Here is a 22,572-nt window from a genome sequence, read left to right as displayed (position 1 = left end):
TTCTTGTCAAATCGTCAATTAGGACTTTACTGTCAAAAAATAAAGTTTAGGACTTTGTTGTTAAATCATTGAAAATATTATGACTTTAGTGTATATATCTTTTTTTTGTTAGAAATTTAATGGTATGATACTCTTTAAGCATAGGAGTTATTGAAACCTTCTCTAGTCAGCTAGTTCCTACTGAATTCCTTAATGTTTGCTTCTTGTTAAATCGTTTTTTTAATCTTAACAACCCGACATTGAAAAAAATGGAGATAATTAAGAAAGAAAAAAATGAACCAGGGTTGTGTTGGCTTTTTGCCGTCCTAAAAATAAAGAAATAAGAAACCGAAAAAAACGAAATTGTTGTTATTTCCCTTCTCCACATTCACACCACTAGACATGTGTTGTTTGTATCTGTATAATCTGTCCTTACTTTTTAGTTCAAGATTTGGCGACGAAGCAAGAAGAAAATTTTACAAGCGTGAAAAGACTTGTAAAACTTTCTTCTTACTTCGCCGCCAAATCTTGAACTAAAAATTGGGGATAAGTTATATAAACACAAACAACACATGCCTAGTCAAAAGGGTGTGAATGTGGAGAAGGGAAAGAAGGATAATTTTGTTTTTTTCGATTTCTTATTTCTTCATTTTTGGAACTGCAAAAAGGAAACACAACCCTGGTTCTTTCTTTCTTTCTTGATTATCTCTATTTTTTTCAATGTTGGTTTGTTGAGATTAAAAAAATGATTTAACAAGAAGCAAACGTTAAGGATTTCAACAAGATCTAGCTGACTAGAGAATGTTTTCAATAATTCTTATGTTTAAAGAGTGTTGGGTTTAAAACCCTAATTGAGATTTGATGAACAAGATGCGGAAAATAAGAACAAACACAAATATGAAGATTATATCGAATGATCACTCGATTTATTGAATTGTGAGGAACAAATTACACTTAAGAAATAAGAATCTAACTCTACAAGAAACCTCACAACGTGGCGGCTACATTTTGCCTCCCTCTCTTGACCCTAATAATGAATAATACATGACTATTTATAGGGAAAAGACAAGTCTTGGGCTTTTAACCTAGAATTCATCAAAGGGGCCCATTGCCATCATCCATGGAGTGCTTTGAAACCCTACAATCTCCCCCTCAAAGTATGGAATGGATGACAATGCTTTAACTTCCAAAACAAGCATCTAGCAAATAAAAAGATCTGCAACGAGGAATATATGAAGCAATCCACAAATCTTGATTCTTCAATAGTCTTCAAAAACGGGCTCTAGGATATATAAATCAAGCACTGAGGTAATGTCTTTAAACTTCATTTTCGAATGTAATCCCAAAGAATCTTCATGAAAACCAAACCCGCCATAAAAAACCATTTCAGAACAAAGAAATTGAATCACTTCTTGTCTTTAAAGAGCTCCCCCTCCAAGTCACAATGATCTTCAAATAAGCTAATGATATAAGCCATCAAAAAATATCATGTAACAACCCAAACTTTAAGATTCGTAACGCCACTTGATCGAGAAAATACAAGAAGTCGGAGATATAACAAGTCCTTAGCAGAGCTCGATGAAAAACTTCCGCTGTAAATGATACTTCTCTGTAAAAACTTTAGTAGAGCTCGATGAAGAACTTCTGTTGTAAAAGCTACCTTCATAATTCTCCCACAAGCTTTATCAAAAATCTTCAACTTTGAAAAATCACAAATCCAATTTCGAATGGCCATACCAAATTCTCCCCCGATTTATAATCAAAAACATGATTATAAAGCCTTCAAAAGGTCATGAGAATGATCTTGAATGGATAAAAATTTACTATGCTCCCCCGCGACAAAAAGATATACACAATGAAGTATAAAATCCGAAAAAATCGTGAAAATTTGACGTTATCACAAAAAAACGACTTTCCGAACCGCCAAGACTTGATGGAATCTTTATTTTGCTGTTCACGAAAAAATATGAGCGTTGAAAAATCCAAAACTGTTCATCAGCCCTCAAATTTGTAAACTTTTCGAAAAATGGGCTGAAATTGTCACTTTGCTGAAAGTTAGGGGATTAAAATAATAAATCTGCATCACATTCCCCTTTATTTGTAACAATTTCTGGAAATAGTCCAAAACTGCCAAGCTGTGAAAATAACAGGGACGAAAAGCATCAAACTGCTGAAGTTGTAGGGACAAAAAATCAAACTTTGACATATTCTTCCCAATTTGATTAAATACGAATGAACAACAACAACGACTTAATTCCAAAGACCAATTCGGAGATCAACCAATATTTCCAAACTCCGAACATACCTTCGTTCCGATCGCATAGTTACGAATGCTAGGCCATACAACATCTCATTCCAATTTTATTCGTTCGCAGTGAGCATTTGCAAATCATCAATTTTTGACTTTTCGATTTTGACCAATGTTCATCTAGATGAGATCAATTTGTTCTTCATTCGTTCACAGGTAAGAACTTTTCACGGCAATTTTGACTTTTCTGTTGACTTGACAGTTGCGAACAAATCCTCAACACATTCCAGTTGAGTCAAATTACATTCGTTCCGATCATCACTCACTGATTGGGAATTCATTTGTTTTGATTATTTGAAGCCCCGACAACAATACCCACTTGGCGATTGAGAACCTGATTCCAATCACAAAGCCAGTTTCGATCATAAAACTTGTGTTCAATTCCAAGATTGAGTTCCGATTTCATTCGCAGGTAAGGAAATTCATAGCGATTTTGACTTTTCTGTTGACCAATGTTCTTCCAATTTAGTCCCGATTTCATTCGCAAGTGGTCAAGCCCCATCCAAACACATGCTCGATTCCGAGAACCACCTTATAGCGAACCGATTCAATCTCCATAACTTTTAATTTTGACTTTTGTTTCTTGGACCATTAAGACTGATTATTGACAAATGCCAAAATTGACATCCTCGGATCAATACAATCACGAAATCAGTTTCCCATTGCAATCGATTCTAATGACATTTTCACTCTCGAAATACAAACTAAAAGATCTTTCAGATTTAGATTCTTCATACCTAGATCACCAAATTCAACAAATACGAACCACTTCGGAATGATAATTGATAATCGATAGAAATCAGTTGCTCATATCACCGATTCATGAGATATTTGTGATATACAAATAGCATCGACAGATTCATCGACTATTTGAAATTAATTCATACTTATGAAGAAGTCGACAATCTCAGTTGAATGACAAGTCTGGATAAATCCACGAATCGCTAACTGATTTTGAAGATGAAAATGATTCGATTGTAAAACATAAATCAATTAAATGAAGAATAAATATGATGAAAGATCGACATCACGAGAATCGCGATTCAGAAGGAGCTTGAATCGATTACACAGAAAGTGATTTGGGCTTCAAATTGAATCATATGAACAATAACGATAATGTTTGACGAACAGTAACTTATCAAGAATATTAATATCTTCAGTCGATCAAGACATAATCATCGATTGTTAATTGAGACAAACCATGAGTGGTCGAACATATGGATGTAGTGAACAAAAGAGATACAAAAGCAAATGACGCAAATGGAAACTCTGTGATATGATATTAGGGCTCAAAAAAAAATCATGAACAGTAATGAGCAAAAACTTTGGCCCAAATCAAAAGAAATTGATTTACGAGGCAATCGACTGATTTAGTATAAAAAAAAATCAATCAGATCCAATAGAGAATATGAACAAAATAAGATTTGGATTGAAATAATACCCAGATGAACAGTAGCATAATTCATAAATCTCCATGAACAGTTTCTTGAACAAGAATCTTTGATTCCAAACCACCAAAACACCAATAATCTTCAGTAACTTGTGCAGAAAATCATCAAATCAAGAACCGATACTTCAAAAATCAATAGATTTTCAAAGAGCCGCTCTGATACCACTTGTTGGGTTTAAAACCCTAATTGAGATTTGATGAACAAGATGCGGAAAATAAGAACAAACACAAATATGAAGATTATGTCGAATGATCACTCGATTTATTGAATTGTGAGGAACAAATTACACTTAAGAAATAAGAATCTAACTCTACAAGAAACCTCACAACGTGGCGGCTACATTTTGCCTCCCTCTCTTGACCCTAATAATGAATAATACATGACTATTTATAGGGAAAAGACAAGTCTTGGGCTTTTAACCTAGAATTCATCAAAGGGGCTCATTGTCATCATCCATGGAGTGCTTTGAAACCCTACAAAGGAAGTTAATAAAAGCATGAACTTTGATCTTAAAGATGTGTGCAATGATATCTGGTATGTTTTGAATATCACGCTGACCAGCAACATCCATGTATCTTCTATACTCGGTCCATTTAACATTGCAAGTGAAAGTGATGAAATATTGTGGCTTACCATGAACCCTACATATGGCTAGAACGTCCTTATAGTGTTTATACATATAACTAGGCCCCCCTACGAAAGTTACAGGTAGAAAGACACGCTTACCAACGACACGACTGCCCGTATCACCTTTGGACAAAGTGTCATATATAATGTTAATGTACTCTAAACGCAATTGTTGTTGATGGTGTTCAATAAATTCAAGCCTAGATTGTTCAATGCAAGTATAGGCATCCACCAAATACTGGTGGAAAAGGCGACGTGCATGTAAAATAAGAGAGTAATTTTTTCGATCATGAATTGGATAACTGTAATACATATTATTTGTTAAACTTCTATTAGAGTCAATACTTAAATGCATGGTGGGAGACCATCCTTCTTCACCATACGGGAATAGTAATGGATACTACAAAGCCATATAATTCGGATGTAGCTTACTAACTCGCATAGCTGACCTAGACTTTGAATGGACAACAATGTCATAAACAGCCCCAGAAACATCATCACCACAAACAATACAACCCAAACTTCCAGTAGCCGGTGGACCATATCTTCTGTCAGGCACATGATCAAATAACAGTACACCATATGAATCTAAATTCATTAACTGAGCTATTTCTCTTGCAGTCTTAAATGTACAGACATACTCATTATGTGGTTTTAACATGTGACTTAATGAATCTACAACATTTGCAGAAAAAAGTACTTCACCCTCTCCATGAAAAGAATGAAGTCTATTAGCAACCTCATTTTCATTATCACACATATACAACTGTAGAAATCGGGGTTAATGAATGTCTTGAGGACAAAAGGATCCAATCCAATGGTAAATCTGACCACTGACCTTAAACACATATGGTGCACAACCTTTTTGATTGAGTGATCTTCCTTTGTACCAAAAGAAGTCATAGAGAACATGGAATTATATGCTCTTATGTTATGCATAAAGTGATCATCTTCATAAAATTGCATAATCATTTCAGGCGGGCGAATAGGGTAGGGAAGAACAACATTTCCCGACTTACATCATTTTGTATATCGTGGATGATTGGCTCGGGATAAATACAATACTCTCTCATGATACCAAAAAAACACCCCACAATACTCACACACACAGGAATAATTCCAACAGTCGTAATATACAGGCAACGTTGGTATCTCTACTAAAAGTGATCTCCTGCATGAACGGCGGGGGACTATTGTATTGGAAGTAGAAGTCATTTGTCACTATTTTGGAGGCATCACAAGAAGGCATTTACTGAAATGGAAATCCAAATTTCATTGACTTTTAACATACTTTATATGTAATCCATATGGAAAATTAGATTCTAAAAAGTAAATTTGAAACTAACTATTATGATTAGTAACTGACTTTTGGAGAATATTCTAAAAATACTTAGAAGAGATTAATAGCCTACTCTATGGTTGTATTAATCCATGGATACATTGTTATAAATTCAACTAAAACTCCCTGTAAATAGGATAAAATTGAAATAAGGACCATTCTATAAAAACTTATGCCTGAAGGACCATTATTGTAATAGAGTATTGATTAAGGACCAAAATCTATAAAAATTATGTACACAAACCATATCCAGTGAAACGGTTAAAGACAACTTACCCAATTTCGAAGATCCAAGGTAGAGTTGATATCAGATTCCTGTAACACAAAAACTATATAATTCTTATATTAACACAAATTCATGAGATACCGAGAAGGGTTTTAAAATGTCAAACTAACATATTAGAAAGGAAGAAATAGAGAAAAATCAAAATTTAAGTATAGAACAGAAAATTAATTTCAAATACAAAGGACGGACAACATACCCAGACTTCAAATTGCAATTGAGTGTAGACGGTTGGAGGGGGCAACAAAGCATAACTATTGTTGGTGATGAAAATGTCAAACCTAGAATGTTGAACATAAAACATGGTTTACGGTTTACCAATATAACCTCCACCAAGAAAGATGGTAAACATTCATAGCATAATTTTTTCATTTCACACGTTTGATGCAATTACCCGATTAGAACTGTTGTATGAGATTTTTTTCCAGATTTGTAGCATATTTTATCACTTCACATGTGTTACACTGGAGAATTTCAATGAACCATTTGTTTAATAAAATACAAAGGAATACTGCTTGTAGCTTTAGTTCCTTATATGAGTCTATAGTTGTATGCTTCTAATTCTATTATTTATCATTTTTTATGATCCAATATATAGTGTCCTCATTTGGAGAAGGTTTTTGAAATGTCAAATACACGGAGTTAGAAAGGAAAAAAGTGAGCAAAGTCAAAAGTGAAAATGGAATAGGAAATCAATAGTTATCATACATACAAAAACTTCTATTATTTGCGAAAAACTAATTATATGTTGAAAAAACATAGAAAAAAGAGGGAAATTAAGCAAATTATTAACCTGGGACGTTTTTGTAACAGATTTTGGTACATGGACCTTTTTGTAGCAGATTCTTGCCACAAGGATAGTTATTGTAACAGATTCTTGCCTCAAGGACCAATACTGTAACAAACTATTGATATAAGGACCAATTTTTTAAAAGTTTATGCCACAATGACCATCACTGTAATAGTAGTTTACCACTTTATACGTTATCATATTAGTTTTTAGGTTTATCCAAAAATCATTATTCCTTATTAGTTATCAGGCACTATTTTAACATCTCAGACTTAGTAGAAACTGATAAGTACTTTGAGCTTCCTTTGAGGGCAAAATGGTCAAAAAAAGTATCAATGACTTGATGCCTAAAGTATTTGTTTCAGAGTATCTAACAAATTTAGATTTTTGTTGTTTTTATCTTAGGTCGTTTCTGTATTAAAAATGATGACATTCAAATGTTTTTTTAGTTAAACAGATAAACTTTTTTGTGGTTCTTATTATCTCAGTGGAATGAGATGTTTTTTTTTTTCATATGTTAAAAAGGATTTCAAATTTTTTATAAAACGTATGCTTTGAATATCGTGATCTCATCTTGGAATATGTAGTCGTGCCTAATGAATGATATTTTTAAAATATTTGGAGTATATGTAATGTAATAGCAACAAATCACTATTAGCGGTAAACATTTTGAACCACTATATATATTCCAAGATGAGATCATGATATTCATGACCTCGAAACAAACTTAAAAAAGATGGAAACTTAACCCATGTTTTGATTCAAATGTTTTACCTGGTGCTTAATGTATACTTTTAGGAATATTGAGAACCAATTGTCAAAATATAATCACTTAGTTTATCTATTTAACTAAAAAAACCATCTGAATGACATCATTTTTACCACACAAACGACCTAAGATAGCATTAAACAACAAAAATATAAGTCTTTTAGCTACTTATGAAACAAAAACTTTAGGCTTCAAGTCATCAATATTTTTTCACCATTTTGACCTCAAAAGAAGCCCAAAGTTCTTATCAGTTTTTACTAAGACTGAAATGTTAATAATAATGTACACTTGAAGAGAAGCTAAAGCCTAAATGAAATCCTGTTAGGCGTGTCAGACCCAACAAATAATAGGGGTACAATAGACTCCAAATACACTGCTTTAATGCACTAAAAAGTAGTACAAGGCAAGCAGGGTCGAACCACAGAGACACGGGACAAAAGTCTATACCTTTTTGCACAAGGTACTTTGGTCACAAAGGGGGGTTTGTTTGCAAAAGTAAATAACTAAATAACAATCTACTTTAAAAACATGCACAAAATGAAATAGATTTGTAAACAAATTGATTGAATGGTTCTAGTTCTTGTTCTCAATGTTGTTGTTCAACTTGATTATGACTTGATGTAATTCTAGATTGCTATTCTATGTTGGTACTGAAAGATATTAACACGCTCTAATAACTCTCGCTTGCCAAATTATCTAACCAAAACACGCTCTTTGATTAGACCTAGCTTTACTAATTCAACCTAAACACGCTCTTAGATTGTATTGAAAAACCGCATTAAGTTTTGTACAAGCTTCCCAACAATGTTCATTTCTTCTCATACGCTCGGAAGTGTGAAAACATGTGATATATGTTTTACAATAAGAAAACTTATTGCTTGTTACCAATTATTAACTCAATAGAACGATTAGGTGCCCTAAAAGTTAATTAACTGCACAAAAATTCAATTCATGAAAGTGGCCAATCAAACACAAATCAAATTCAAGGATTCTAGTTTAAACAAAAACATAATCACTAGAATAGAATCACAAATCAAACATCAAATCATATGCTTCAAGTCAAGCAATCAACATGTTTTGAACAAGAACTAGAAACTAGGGTTTCTTAGCCACACATGGCTAAGAACAAATCAAACAAGAATAAGATGGAATTAGAATGTTTAATCCTTACAAAAGTGAAATCCAAATGTTTGCAATGATTAAGTCTTCTCAAAAGCTCCAAAAATTCTCCCAAAATTGGCCTAGATCGCCAGAAACTACTCCCAAAACCGTTCTGTCCTTTAAAATGACGTCTCCTCCTCTTTTATTAGAGTTCACGTGACTTGCCACAAGGCCATGCGTTTTTAGCATGGCCATGCCTTTTGCCCATGTGTTTTTCTTTGGCATGGCCATTTGTCTTGACCATGCGTTTTTGGCATGGCCCGTGCTTTTTGCTAAAATTCCAAAACGTCTTCACTGTTGGCTCCATCTTCATGTTCCAAAGCTCTACGTTCCAAGCATCCAAGCATCCATGCATCCATGCATCCAAGCTCCACGTTCCATGCTCCATAATGCCTGCAAAATAAATCAAAAATAATGAAGTACCAGGCACTCTTAATGAAATATGCAATTGCCCTAATAATCAACTAAATGCAAGAATTATAAAGTAGAATGCTATAAAAAAATGGAAATAAACATGCAAAATAGGTGCATAAAATGCACCTATCAAACCTCCCCAAGCTTAGACCTTTCTTGTCCTCAAGAAAGAACGAACTCGAGAATCTACCTAGAGAAGACGACAGGTGACTAAAAAGAAACCAAGATGAAAAGAATGGAAGGAACGAAAAGGACTAAATGGAATTAAGAGTGCATGCATGCAATAAAAGAAGAAATAAAGAAAATAACATATGTACAAAAAGATATATTTTTTTCCAAACATTAATGCAATGAACAAAACAAACGAACATGTTCAATCCAATTAACCTCATTATATCATACAGTCGAAGGTGTAGCTGTCGGGCCTTGAGATAACTTGACATTAACCCCATAAAGATATATAACAAGTAAAACAAGGTTTTTTAGCCATTCCCTAATGCAACTCAACAAAATCAAAAGTTACAACACTTGTTCACTTTTACAGGTATTGGGTTAGCACATGGAACAGATTATGGTCTTACTCTCGTGAAAACATGTGATGCAAAATATGCTCATTTTCATTTTTCAAATCATGACAATGACTGACTCTAGCTATTTGTTGACTGACAACAATCTTTTGCTAAAAAATATTTTCTAAGAATTCCCTAATATTTACCCAGATTGGTTACACGTTTCAAACCACTTACACCAGTCAAAGTAGTTTACGGTCAGTCCCAATGTTTACAACCAAACATTTTTCAAACATATTATTCAATTGAACTATAAGCATAAATATATACAAACTATCTAATTATATTTTTCTGCAAATAAAGCTCATGGTTTCCTTTGAAGTCCGTGTAACGGGCTTCCAACCAACACATCCAAATCAGATGACCTTAGTGTGCTAGATTTAAAGAGATCCCTCGGGTTTACTTGCCCGAACATCAAAGGCCACAGATTAGCTTTATTTGTTATTATTAAGTTCATGACTTTCTATGGAACCCGTGTAGCGAACTTTCAACCCAATCAGTCCCAAACAATTTTGCTTTAGGCAATTAGGTGTAAAACACCCCTCGGAGTTTACTTGTTCGAATCCCAAAGGTCACAGATTAACTTAATAATATTTTTATTTATTTATTTATTTATTTTATTTTTTTTATTTTTTTTTATTATTATTATATTTTTTATTTATTTATTTATTTATTTATTTATTTATTTATTTATTTATTTATTTTTTTTTTTTATTTATTTATTTCTTTTTTTATTTTTTTTTTATTTTTTTATTTTTTTTTTTTATTTTTTTTATTTTTTTTGGGGACTGATGTAAACGCGCAAAGACCCGTAAGTATAGTCGGAAACAATGTCCCTAAGCAGGGTATTTAGAAGGGAATAGGTAGAAAAGACTTTTTAGAGCGCTGGAGAATTCGAGTCATTGAAATTTTATATTCATTTTATGACTCTTTGAAATTGGAGTTTGGAGATGAATGAGCAATAACTCATAAGACCGATCGTGTGTTCCAAGGGCTAAACTATATCTCTCTTTATGATGCGGTGTTGATAACTTTATCATTTTTTATTTTGCACGAGCAGCTTCGGGAGACGTGTTCGTGTGAGATTGGTTTGCTTCAAGAGTTTTAATGAAAAACGAACAAGTTCTAATCTCAAGCCACGACTAATCTACTACTTCAACTTATTCAAAAGGATTAGGTTTCTTTAGATTGAATTTTTTTTTTTTTTTTTTTTTTTTTTTTTACATGCATGCTGAAACTAAAACCTAGTACAAAAACCCCTCCCCAAGCTTAAGATCAAGCATCGTCCTCGATGCTCGGAGAGGGTAGGGCAATCTACTAGCTGCGAGGGGCCCAACGCTGCATGAACTGCATGGCTTGTTGTACCATTTGGGTTAATTGTTGCACGTCAGCGCGAATGTCAGCAACAGCTTGATCAAGGTGGTCAAAACGCCTCATGTATATGTCGTGGGACTGAGTTGCCCGCCGGGTGTAGAAATGACCTGCAGTCTCTACTGGGGCAGCAGAAGTGGACCCCCTTGCAGTGGGAGCAGTGGAGTGAGCGGGAGGAATAGGGGTGCTGTCGCTCGGGATGGGCGCGGGAGCGCGTGGGATGGAATTTGCAGAAGTGTTCTTTGGTAGACACCACCGAGTCTTAGTGATGTCCTGCTGGAGCTGGAGAGAGCTGAAATCCCCAGCAGGAACTCGGAGGTGTGGCTCACCTTGCACCAACCATGTGATACTACCATCACCTTCTTTACGGAAGAAAGATGAGGCTACAAGGACACTGGATGTGATGGTAGTAGTGCCATGCGTGATTTTCTCGAGGTCCGGGCGCTTGCTCTCAAAAAGCTCGGCACAAACAAGGCGGGTGGCAAGATAGGTGATAATCCCACCACAATGAATAGAGCCCGAATCGCTAGTAGAGACCTTAAGGAGTTTGGAAGCAAGGAAGGCGCCAAAATGAGGTCTCTTCAAGCCGGTGACCATGCACCAAAGAATTTCTAACTCCATCTTACCGGCTCTGCTAACGTCCTCTTGGGGGAAGACAAGGTTCGCAATAATTCGGAGAGCCACCCTTAAGACTGGATGGATAATATGAGATGCTTTGGCGGATCGAGCTTCATACACATCAAGTCCCGTGATTTCCTTCCAAAAGGCTTTGGCTTGGGCTTTAAAAAGATTATTCTTCTCTCGCATGCTGCCTAAGTTAGGACCATATGTATTGAATCTAGAAATCCCAACAAACCCACTAAGATCGTCTAGACTCGGTTTAAGTTGCATACGCATGAGACGAAAAGAGAGACCTTTTGCATTGTCATTGAATTCCAAAGATTGTAAGAATTCAATGGTGGTGTTTTTATATGATTCCATCGGTGCCAAAGTGAGAAGTCTCTCCCAACCGATGTTGCTAAACAATCTATGGACACCATCATAAACGCCTAGTTCTTGGAGAGTGGGAATATCTACAAACCGTTGTTGAGAAAATTCGCGGCCCTTGAGGTGAAGGAATCGCTCACGTTGCTCAAGAGAGTCGTGAATGATGGTGGTGACACCATATTGGGATTCCCATTGTTCTTTTGGTTGTGGTTTCTTGCGTTTTGGCATGATGACAACCCGGATATCTGACAAATGGGTGGCGCCCAAAGATGATAACACAACTAGACAAGCACGAATGAACAATTATATGAAGCACAAGAACGGGTTCACAATTATTCCAACCAAACAATTTTAAATTCAAAGCGTAAAACTTGAGATATGGAAGGAATTTACCGTTTAAACGCTTGGATTTGAGGAGTTGGCTTGTATGATTCAGTTCATCTTCAACCTCAAGAAAGCTTGAACTCTTCAATGGTGGAATGTCTAATTGGAGATGAAAGCTTCTAATCTTCCTTCCAAAAGCGCCTCCCCAAGCTTAGTCTTGAACTCTATACAAGAATTTTTGAAACCCAATACAAGAATTAATTCAAATTATACAAATCAAGAACTAGGGTTCATAGGGTTTATGAAGGAAAATTCGATCTTTTACCCTCTAATTGAAGAAATCGATCTATAGAATGAAGATCATGAAGTTAGGAATTGATAGTAACATACCTTTGTGCCTCAATCTTGGATTAATTGGAGAGAAAAAAAAAATCAAACCCTAGCCTAGGGTTGTGAGGATCGGTCGAGAATTCAGAGGGGTGGGAAGGAAGGAAACATGACCGTGAGAAGAAAGGGAAAGGAAGAATGCACGATGGATGGAAAATCGAGTGTCGATCTGCTTACCGAATCGCACGACCCAAGCTGTCGATCAAGCCAATTGGTTTCGTCCGTGAGTTCTAGCCGTGCCTTTGTCTAATGAAGGCTGTGCGTGTTTTAAAAGAACTTGATCAATTCGCACGGCCATGTGTTTAGGCCGTGCGTTTTTTGGGAGCCCCATGCGTTTTTTTTTCTGTTTGCAACAAACTGCGACGACACGCATGGTGTAGAACCTAGGCCGTGCGTTTTGGCCTTTTGCCCATGCGTTTTGGAGCCAGCCCGTGCCAAAAAAATTTTTTTTTTTTAAAACCTCGAAGTGGCAGCATGGGCAAAAATTATGACCATGCGTTTTAGCATAGGACCGTGCGTTTTTGGCTTACCCCGTGCGTTTTCTTTCTGTTAACATGAAATTCACGATTTTTTTTTTTTTTTTTTTTTTTTTTTTTTTAACAAAAACATATTTTCTTTGAGCATTAAATAGAAAAGTTATTTGTGTGGAACCCTCGAAAAGACGTAAAAACATTTCAACACGGATGAAATAAATCAAAATAAAGAAAATAGAGAGAAATACTCCCGAGTTGCCTCTCGGTTAGCCGCCCTTGTTTCAAGTCTTTGGCTCGACTTTGCCCTTTAGATTCACTCAGTGTAGTCCGGGCGTTCCAAGCTATCAACCTCCATATCTTTCTCTTGGAAACCTTCATAGAAAACCTTTAACCTATGGCCATTAACTTTGAACACTTTTCCAGTTTTGTTACTCTTAATCTCAACTGCACCATGATCAAATATATTAGTAACAATGAACGGTCCTACCCACCGGGACCGTAACTTACCAGAAAACCATTTAAGTCGAGAGTCATAGAGTAATACCTTTTGACCAATTTCAAAGGTCTTACGGGAGAGGTACTTATCATGGAATGCTTTGGTCTTGTCTTTGTAGATGCGTGAACTCTCGAATGCTTCATTTCTTATCTCCTCCAGCTCTTGGATCTCTAACTTTCGGTGAACACCCGCTTCATCCATCTTCATGTTTAGCTTTTTGACAGCCCAGAAAGCTTTGTGTTCCAGTTCAACAGGGAGGTGGCAAGCTTTTCCAAACACAAGTCTATAAGGTGACATCCCAATTGGAGTTTTATACGCAGTTCGGTATGCCCAAAGTGCATCTTCTAATCTCAAACTCCAATCTTTGCGGTTTGTGTTCACTGTTTTCTCAAGTATGGACTTGATTTCTCTGTTTGACACTTCAGCTTGTCCATTTGTTTGCGGGTGATAAGCTGTGGACACCCGATGTTGGACTCCATACTTCTTGAGAACTGATCCAAGAGTTTTGTTGCAGAAGTGTGTGCCCCTGTCACTGATCAAGGCTTTTGGAGTTCCAAACCTACATAAAATGTTAGCCTTGACAAAATCTACAACAACTTTTGCATCATCAGTTCTGGTTGCCTTTGCTTCTACCCATTTGGAAACATAGTCGACAGCCAAAAGGATGTATAAATTTCCAAAGGATGAAGGAAAAGGACCCATAAAGTCAATACCCCATATATCAAATATTTCACAGACCAAGATGGGGGTCAAGGGCATTTGGTTTCGGGTACTCAAAGAACCTGTCATTTGACATCTCTCACAGCTTTTACAAAAAGTGTAAGAGTCATGAAAAAGTCGGGACCAATAAAATCCACAGTCTAAAATTTTCCTGGCGGTTCTTTGAGGACCAAAATGCCCTCCACAAGCATAACTATGACAAAAGTTAAGAATAGATTGTACCTCATGTTCTTCAACACATCTTCTTATTACCTGATCTGCACAATGTTTCCAAAGGTACGGTTCATCCCAAATGTACCTTCTCGCTTCTTTTTTGATCTTATCTCTCTGTGACCTCGTGAGCTCGGGTGGGAACTTTCCCGTGACCATGAAGTTGCATATATCCGCATACCAAGGTGGTGTTTGGATAGCAAACAAATGCTCGTCCGGGAATGTGTCATGGATGGGAGTCGCATCTTCGGGTTGAACTATTCGGCTCAAATGGTCGGCGACTAGGTTCTCTTTCCCGCTTTTATCTTTGATCTCAATATCGAACTCTTGCAAAAGCAGCATCCACCGTATTAACCTCGGCTTCGAATCTTTCTTGGTAAGTAAGTGCTTTATGGCTGCATGGTCCGAGTATATGATCACTTTAGTTCCAAGGAGGTATTGCCGAAACTTCTCTAGTGCAAAAACAATAGCGAGCAACTCTTTTTCTGTTGTGGTGTAGTTGCATTGTGCACTATCAAGGGTCTTTGATGCATAGTAGATGACATGGTGTGCTCGACCCACCTTTTGACCCAATACTGCCCCTACAGCCGTGTTGCTCGCGTCACACATGATCTCAAACGGGAGATCCCAACTAGGTGGTTGGATGATTGGAGCAGAGGTGAGTAAATCCTTCAAACAATCGAAGGCATCCTTGCATGGCTGAGTGAACTTAAATTCAGCATCTTTTTGGAGTAGTTGACACATCGGCACTGTAATCTTTGAAAAATCTTTAATGAACCGCCGATAGAAACCTGCATGGCCAAGAAACGAACGAACTTCCCGAACATTTGTCGGGTAAGGAAGACTTTTGATAACATCTATCTTGGCTTTGTCAACTTCCAAGCCTTTTCGAGACACAATATGACCTAGAATCAATCCTTTGTCCACCATGAAATGGCATTTTTCAAAGTTAAGTACAAGATCTGTGTTAATGCACCTTTGCAAAATTTTTGTTAGATTGCTCAAACATTCATCAAAGGAGTTCCCATAGACTGTGAAGTCATCCATGAAAACTTCAATGATGTTTTCAACATATTCAGAAAAAATGCTCATCATGCATCTCTGAAATGTTGCAGGTGCATTGCATAGACCAAAAGGCATACGCCTATAAGCAAATGTGCCAAAGGGACAAGTGAAGGTGGTTTTCTCTTGGTCTTCCGGGGCTACCGGAATTTGATGAAAACCCGAGAAACCATCCAAGCAACAGTAATGAGATTTACCCGCCAATCTCTCTAGCATTTGGTCAATAAATGGCAAAGGAAAATGGTCTTTTCTCGTTGAGGCATTCAACTTTCTATAGTCAATACAAACCCTCCACCCGTTTTGCACACGGGTTGGCACCAAATCTCCCTCAGAATTTTTGACAACTATGACCCCTGCTTTTTTCGGGACTACCTGAACGGGGCTCACCCATTTACTATCTGAGATAGGGTAAATCATACCTGCATCCAAAAGCTTCATGATTTCTTTCTTTACCACCTCCATCATGGGTGGATTCAGTCTTCTTCTCTGTGCTTCTCGAGTTGGTTTGAAGTCCTCCTCCATGAGGATCTTATGCATGCACAAGGAAGGGCTCAACCCCTTTATGTCAGCAATTGTCCACCCAATAGCTTTCTTATACTTTTTCAGCAAAGTCACCAACTCATCTTCTTCTACAATGGACAGCTTGTTGGAGATAATGACAGGCAAAGTATTCTCTTCCCCAAGGTACGCATATTTCAAATGATCTGGAAGAGTCTTCAATTCTAGCTTAGGTGCCTGTACAATAGAAGGAAGAAGTTTTGTGTCAGAAATGGGCAATTTCACATTGCTATTATCATACCTTATTTTCTTCTTTTCTTCCATGCTCTCCACAATTTCCAACAACTCTTCATCTAACTTGAAATTTTCTGCAATCTCTTTGACTGACTTGCTATCAATATTCCTGCTCAAAACTAACTCCAACAAATCATGGTTAGTCAACTCAAAACACTTTTCAGTCAAAGGTTGGATTATATCAACAAAATTTATGCAATGAACATCACTTGGGTACCTCATTGCTTCATAGATATTGAAGTTGATGACCTCCCCATCGAATTCCATGGACAGTGTACCATTGTAGACATCAATTTTTGTTCTTGCTGTTTTCAAGAATGGTCTACCTAAAAGTATGGAACTCGAGGATGGATGGTCATCATCTCCCATATCAAGCACATAAAAATCTGCAGGAAAGACAAGCTCATTAACTTGCACCAAAACATCCTCTAATACACCCTTTGGGTGTACTATAGAACGATCTGCAAGTTGGATGATTACCCCTGTTTTTGTTAAAGTGCCTATGCCAATAGATTTATAAACAGAATATGGTAAAACATTAATTGAAGCTCCTAAATCTAGCATAGCACGGGGGACATACAAGTTTCCCAATTTGCAAGGAACGGTAAAAACACCTGGATCCTTGCACTTTGGGGGCATCCTTTTCTGCAAAACTGCAGACACATTTTCACTTACTTTCACTGTCTCATTACCTCGCAGTTTCTTTTTAGATGTGCAAAGTTCCTTAAGAAACTTAGCATACCTAGGTACCTGTTTGATCGCATCTAAGAGAGGAATGTTGACTTCAACTTTCCGGAACATTGCCATGATTGCACTATCTTCTCTCTCTTTTTTGTTGCTGCTCAATCTTGATGGAAAAGGTGGTGGTGTGATCTTTGCTTCTTTCTCTTCCGGCTTCTTTTGCTCCACCATTTCTTCTTTCTTTTCATCCTTCTTTGGTGGTTCTTCTATCACCAACTCCTCTTCTTCTTCTTCGGGTATCTTCGGGCCGTCATATTTCTTTCCACTCCTCAAGCTAATTGCACAAGCATTGTGCTTTGGGTTCTTTTCAGTTTGAGGAGGTAGCTTTCCTTGATTCTCCATTTTGCTCACCGATTGAGCAAGTTGTGCCATTTGTTGCTCAAGATTCTTGATGCTTGCCTTGGTCTCTTGCTGAAAACTTTGGGTGCTGGTGGCTAGGCTTTTGACTATGTCTTCTAAGGACATACTTGAGGATCCAGCTTGTTGAGGAAGAGGGGGTTGTTGTTGCCTCGGTTGGTAATTTTGTTGTGGGAATGGAGGCCTTACTTGGTAATGGGGTGGGGGTCTTTGTTGATAACCCATGTTTTGGTTGTTGTTCCACCCTTGATTGCCTCGGGGTTGATCATAAGTTCTTTGATTATGCCCGGAATAGCCTCCTATAACATTTGCTTCTTCATATTCTTCTTCTTGCAATTGAGGACACATATCAGTCGGATGTCCCACTTGAGTGCAAATGCCACAGGGACGGGGTGTGGATTGCACACCTTTGTCCTTAGCAAGCATCATTACCACCTTAGTCAATTCGGATAGTTGAGCTTCAATTTGAGGAGTGTGCACTTCTTTTACACCTCGAGGTGCATCTGTGTACCAATCTTCATCTTGACTAGTATGCTTTGAATCCTCCGCCATGTTTTTTATGAGATCCCGAATCTCCGTTGGGGTCTTGTCAGTCAAAGATCCTCCACTTGAAGCATTAAGAAGTCTTCTTTCCCAAGGAGTCATGCCTTCAATGAAGTATTGAAGGATTTGATACTCACTAATACCATGCTTTGGGCAACGGGCACAAAGCTTTTTGAACCTCTCCCAATATGTATGAAAGGCTTCTCTTTTGTGTTGTTTGATCCCAATTATCTCTCTTCTTAGGGCTGAGGCTTTCATTTCTGGGAAGTATTTGTCTAAGAAGAGGCGTGCAAGATATACCCATGTGTTGACCGTCCCCGGTGGAAGGTCATAAAGCCAATCTTTTGCTGAGTCTTGCACTGCAAAGGGAAATGCCCTAAGCTTGATTTGGTCTTCAGTGACATTGTGCGGTTTCATGCCAACACACACAACATGGAACTCTGTGAGGAACTTGTGGGGATCTTCATTTTCTAAGCCTCTAAAGGTTGGGAGTAAGTGAATGAGACCGGATTTTAATTCAAGGTTTGTGGCTGCCGGATAGGTGATGCAAAGAGGTTGTTGAGTAACCTCTTGCCTCGCCCATTGGCGAAGGGTTTGTTCAGGTGGTGGATTTGGAGGCGGATTCCCTCCATGGTTGTCTCCCATGGTATGAGTAGTGGTTGAAGTTTCTGTGGGTGTATTGTTTGGGTTGTGATGAGTAGGTGAAGAGGGTGGGGTGGTATTTCTAGATGAGGATGGTTGAGGTGAAGGTAATGGACTTTCTGTTTCGGATGCAGACACACTTGAGAGGGTAATATCCTCCCAAATGTTGATGACCGGGGGATTGGGGGATGAAGAAGTACCGGAAACCGGTTGCCTCTTACGAAGCTTGGCTTGCTTCCTTAACTTCTTTGCAGTCTTCTCTATCTCCGAGTCAATTGGCAGTGGTATACCTGTACGAAAAGATCTAGGCATAAACAATTAGTAACACCGTGTCCCCGGCAACGGCGCCAATTTGTTAGGCGTGTCAGACCCAACAAATAATAGGGGTACAATAGACTCCAAATACACTGCTTTAATGCACTAAAAAGTAGTACAAGGCAAGCAGGGTCGAACCACAGAGACACGGGACAAAAGTCTATACCTTTTTGCACAAGGTACTTTGGTCACAAAGGGGGGTTTGTTTGCAAAAGTAAATAACTAAATAACAATCTACTTTAAAAACATGCACAAAATGAAATAGATTTGTAAACAAATTGATTGAATGGTTCTAGTTCTTGTTCTCAATGTTGTTGTTCAACTTGATTATGACTTGATGTAATTCTAGATTGCTATTCTATGTTGGTACTGAAAGATATTAACACGCTCTAATAACTCTCGCTTGCCAAATTATCTAACCAAAACACGCTCTTTGATTAGACCTAGCTTTACTAATTCAACCTAAACACGCTCTTAGATTGTATTGAAAAACCGCATTAAGTTTTGTACAAGCTTCCCAACAATGTTCATTTCTTCTCATACGCTCGGAAGTGTGAAAACATGTGATATATGTTTTACAATAAGAAAACTTATTGCTTGTTACCAATTATTAACTCAATAGAACGATTAGGTGCCCTAAAAGTTAATTAACTGCACAAAAATTCAATTCATGAAAGTGGCCAATCAAACACAAATCAAATTCAAGGATTCTAGTTTAAACAAAAACATAATCACTAGAATAGAATCACAAATCAAACATCAAATCATATGCTTCAAGTCAAGCAATCAACATGTTTTGAACAAGAACTAGAAACTAGGGTTTCTTAGCCACACATGGCTAAGAACAAATCAAACAAGAATAAGATGGAATTAGAATGTTTAATCCTTACAAAAGTGAAATCCAAATGTTTGCAATGATTAAGTCTTCTCAAAAGCTCCAAAAATTCTCCCAAAATTGGCCTAGATCGCCAGAAACTACTCCCAAAACCGTTCTGTCCTTTAAAATGACGTCTCCTCCTCTTTTATTAGAGTTCACGTGACTTGCCACAAGGCCATGCGTTTTTAGCATGGCCATGCCTTTTGCCCATGTGTTTTTCTTTGGCATGGCCATTTGTCTTGACCATGCGTTTTTGGCATGGCCCGTGCTTTTTGCTAAAATTCCAAAACGTCTTCACTGTTGGCTCCATCTTCATGTTCCAAAGCTCTACGTTCCAAGCATCCAAGCATCCATGCATCCATGCATCCAAGCTCCACGTTCCATGCTCCATAATACCTGCAAAATAAATCAAAAATAATGAAGTACCAGGCACTCTTAATGAAATATGCAATTGCCCTAATAATCAACTAAATGCAAGAATTATAAAGTAGAATGCTATAAAAAGATGGAAATAAACATGCAAAATAGGTGCATAAAATGCACCTATCAAACCCCTTATTGAAGAACATTAAAAACATGTGGCTCATTGCTATTGATTACTTGCTATCAAAAGCACAAACAATTACAGATAAACAGGTTTTTATGTATATGGGAGCCAACCACAAAGCATTAGATACTACCATGGTCTCCACTGAATGGACAATGTATTAGCTTGTCAAAAACTAAAGATGCATGTTTGATTTCTCTTCTTTTAAATGATTTGATTATACACGACTAAAATGAAATTAAGTTCCAATTCTTTTTCCTAAAAATAAGAATGGGAGGCAGCGCACTAAAAAAACAGAACCAAGAGTAATCAAGCAGAAAATCAAAATCAATTAGAAACAATATATGACGTACTGGAATATCATACAACAACAGAGAATTGGTGTAGGCAATTGAGAGCAAACGTGGTTGGCGACAAAAATTTGAAATCCTGATTTCTTAGACGGGAAATCGTCGGAAACCTCATACCCACAAAGTCGGAGACATCGCTCAAAAAACACAAAATGATCATAAAGAAGAGGAATTGAAGCCTAGAATCATAATAAAATTGAAAGAAGATACAACATACCGAAATTCTTCACTGCTACACAGTACAACCGGTTGTTGACCAGCGTTTGGTGGTGGCAATACAACGTAGGCGGTAGTTGTTGAGAGAAATCGAATTCCTAAATTATTGGATGAGAAGTTGTCAAGAGGATCAGAAAGAACAGAAACTGAACAGATATTGAACAGAAATTGAATAGAAAATCATAATAAAACATACCAAATTCCTCACATCAACACAGTACAGGCGTTTGTTGGTGGGTACTTTGTGGCGGCAATGTTGCATTGGCGGTTCTTGGTGAGAGAAATTGAATTCCTAAATTATTGGTTGAAAAGTCATCGGGAGACTTAAACCAAGATTGTCGGAAACGAAGAAAGAAAGTCGTCAAAATGAAGAAGAAAGGGGTTGAAGAATTATCAAAGTGATGGCGGTAGGTTTGTGGATTACAAAATAAGATGGTCAAAACATCACAGGACGAAATAGTCATTATGTATAAATTGAAGTGGTGAAAGTCCGAAATTGTAAAAGTACATTGTTCACAGACGTGTTGATTTTTAATATATGTATATAATATTTTAAATATATTATATTTATATATATTAATAAATATTACTTTAATTGATTATTAATTTTTTTAATTTCTTCTTTATTGGATTTATTCTTTTTTATTGGAGTATTATATATTAATAAATATTAATTTTAACATAATATATATATATATATATATATATATATATATATATATATATATATATATATATATATATATATGTGTGTGTGTGATTTTGACATATATAATTTCCTTAAAAATATTTCTACATGAATTACCAAATTCGAGTACTCGCGAGTACTAACTACTCGGTGGTTGGTCGAACGAGTATCGAATAACGTGTTATACAACCATGCCACCACATGCAGTGGCTATGGGGGTTTGAAAACTCTCGATTTAACATTGTCGTCAACGATGGCGGTGTCAGTAACGAATTGTCGGTTGGAGGTTATATGTTTTCTAGGGTTTGTTGCGTATTATGTGGGAAGTCGACCGATGAAGTTTTCATCGAGAATGGCCGACTGTAGAAGATGATCAGAGATTTCTAGCGAGATGATACGACGACACAAGGTGGTAGAAGGCAACGAATGGAGGAGCTGACGAGGACTATTTAGATCGGACCTCCTGTGGTTGGTGGTTGTAACAGAATATGGTCATCTTAGTGGCAGATATGGAGGATTCTGACATATTGCGATGAAGTTGTCATAGGTGGGGTTTTCGCCGAACCATCGATGAAAGTGATTGGCGGTTGTCCTGTCGATTTTCAACGATGGAAGGCGGCACCTTTGCGTATTCTGACGACTTTGTGGTGGAACCTATAAAATTAAAAAGAACTAATATTATAAAACAATACATATTATTAACCTAATAAAATTATATTTATTATATATAAAAATAATAAATTAAAAGTAATAACCCAATGAAAAAATTAACGTAATAAAAAAA

General features: G+C 36.9%; 1 protein-coding gene across 1 annotated transcript; it reads right to left on the bottom strand.

Annotated features, from left to right (window-relative positions):
- Window positions 1–13,545: 13,545 nt before the first annotated feature.
- On the bottom strand, window positions 13,546–19,107 carry LOC145030515 (uncharacterized). Its single transcript, XM_078978869.1, has 5 exons — window positions 17,139–19,107; window positions 15,633–16,601; window positions 14,669–15,533; window positions 13,740–14,533; window positions 13,546–13,676 (listed from the first exon to the last, which is right to left on the bottom strand). Exons 1-5 carry the CDS (start codon window positions 19,105–19,107, stop codon window positions 13,546–13,548), a joined length of 4,728 nt encoding a protein of 1,575 aa, XP_078834995.1.
- Between the last annotated feature and the right edge of the window lie 3,465 nt (window positions 19,108–22,572).

Source organism: Lactuca saligna, chromosome 2 (genome assembly GCF_052625555.1).
Source record: "Lactuca saligna cultivar CGN05327 chromosome 2, ASM5262555v1, whole genome shotgun sequence".
Classification (NCBI taxonomy): Eukaryota; Viridiplantae; Streptophyta; class Magnoliopsida; order Asterales; family Asteraceae; genus Lactuca; species Lactuca saligna.
The sequence above is the reverse complement of the archived record's forward strand: the minus strand, read 5'-3'. Positions and strand labels throughout refer to the sequence as shown.

Coding starts and splice junctions, on each gene's coding strand:
- LOC145030515 (XM_078978869.1), bottom strand. CDS start 19,107: ATGCCTAGATCTTTTCGTACAGGTATACCACTGCCAATTGACTCGGAG. Junction 16,602..17,138: donor GAAAAGGATGCCCCCAAAGT/GCAAGGATCCAG, acceptor ATAGCAAGTCAG/TCAAAGAGATTGCAGAAAAT. Junction 15,534..15,632: donor AACAAAAATTTTGCAAAGGT/GCATTAACACAG, acceptor AAGGCTTGGAAG/TTGACAAAGCCAAGATAGAT.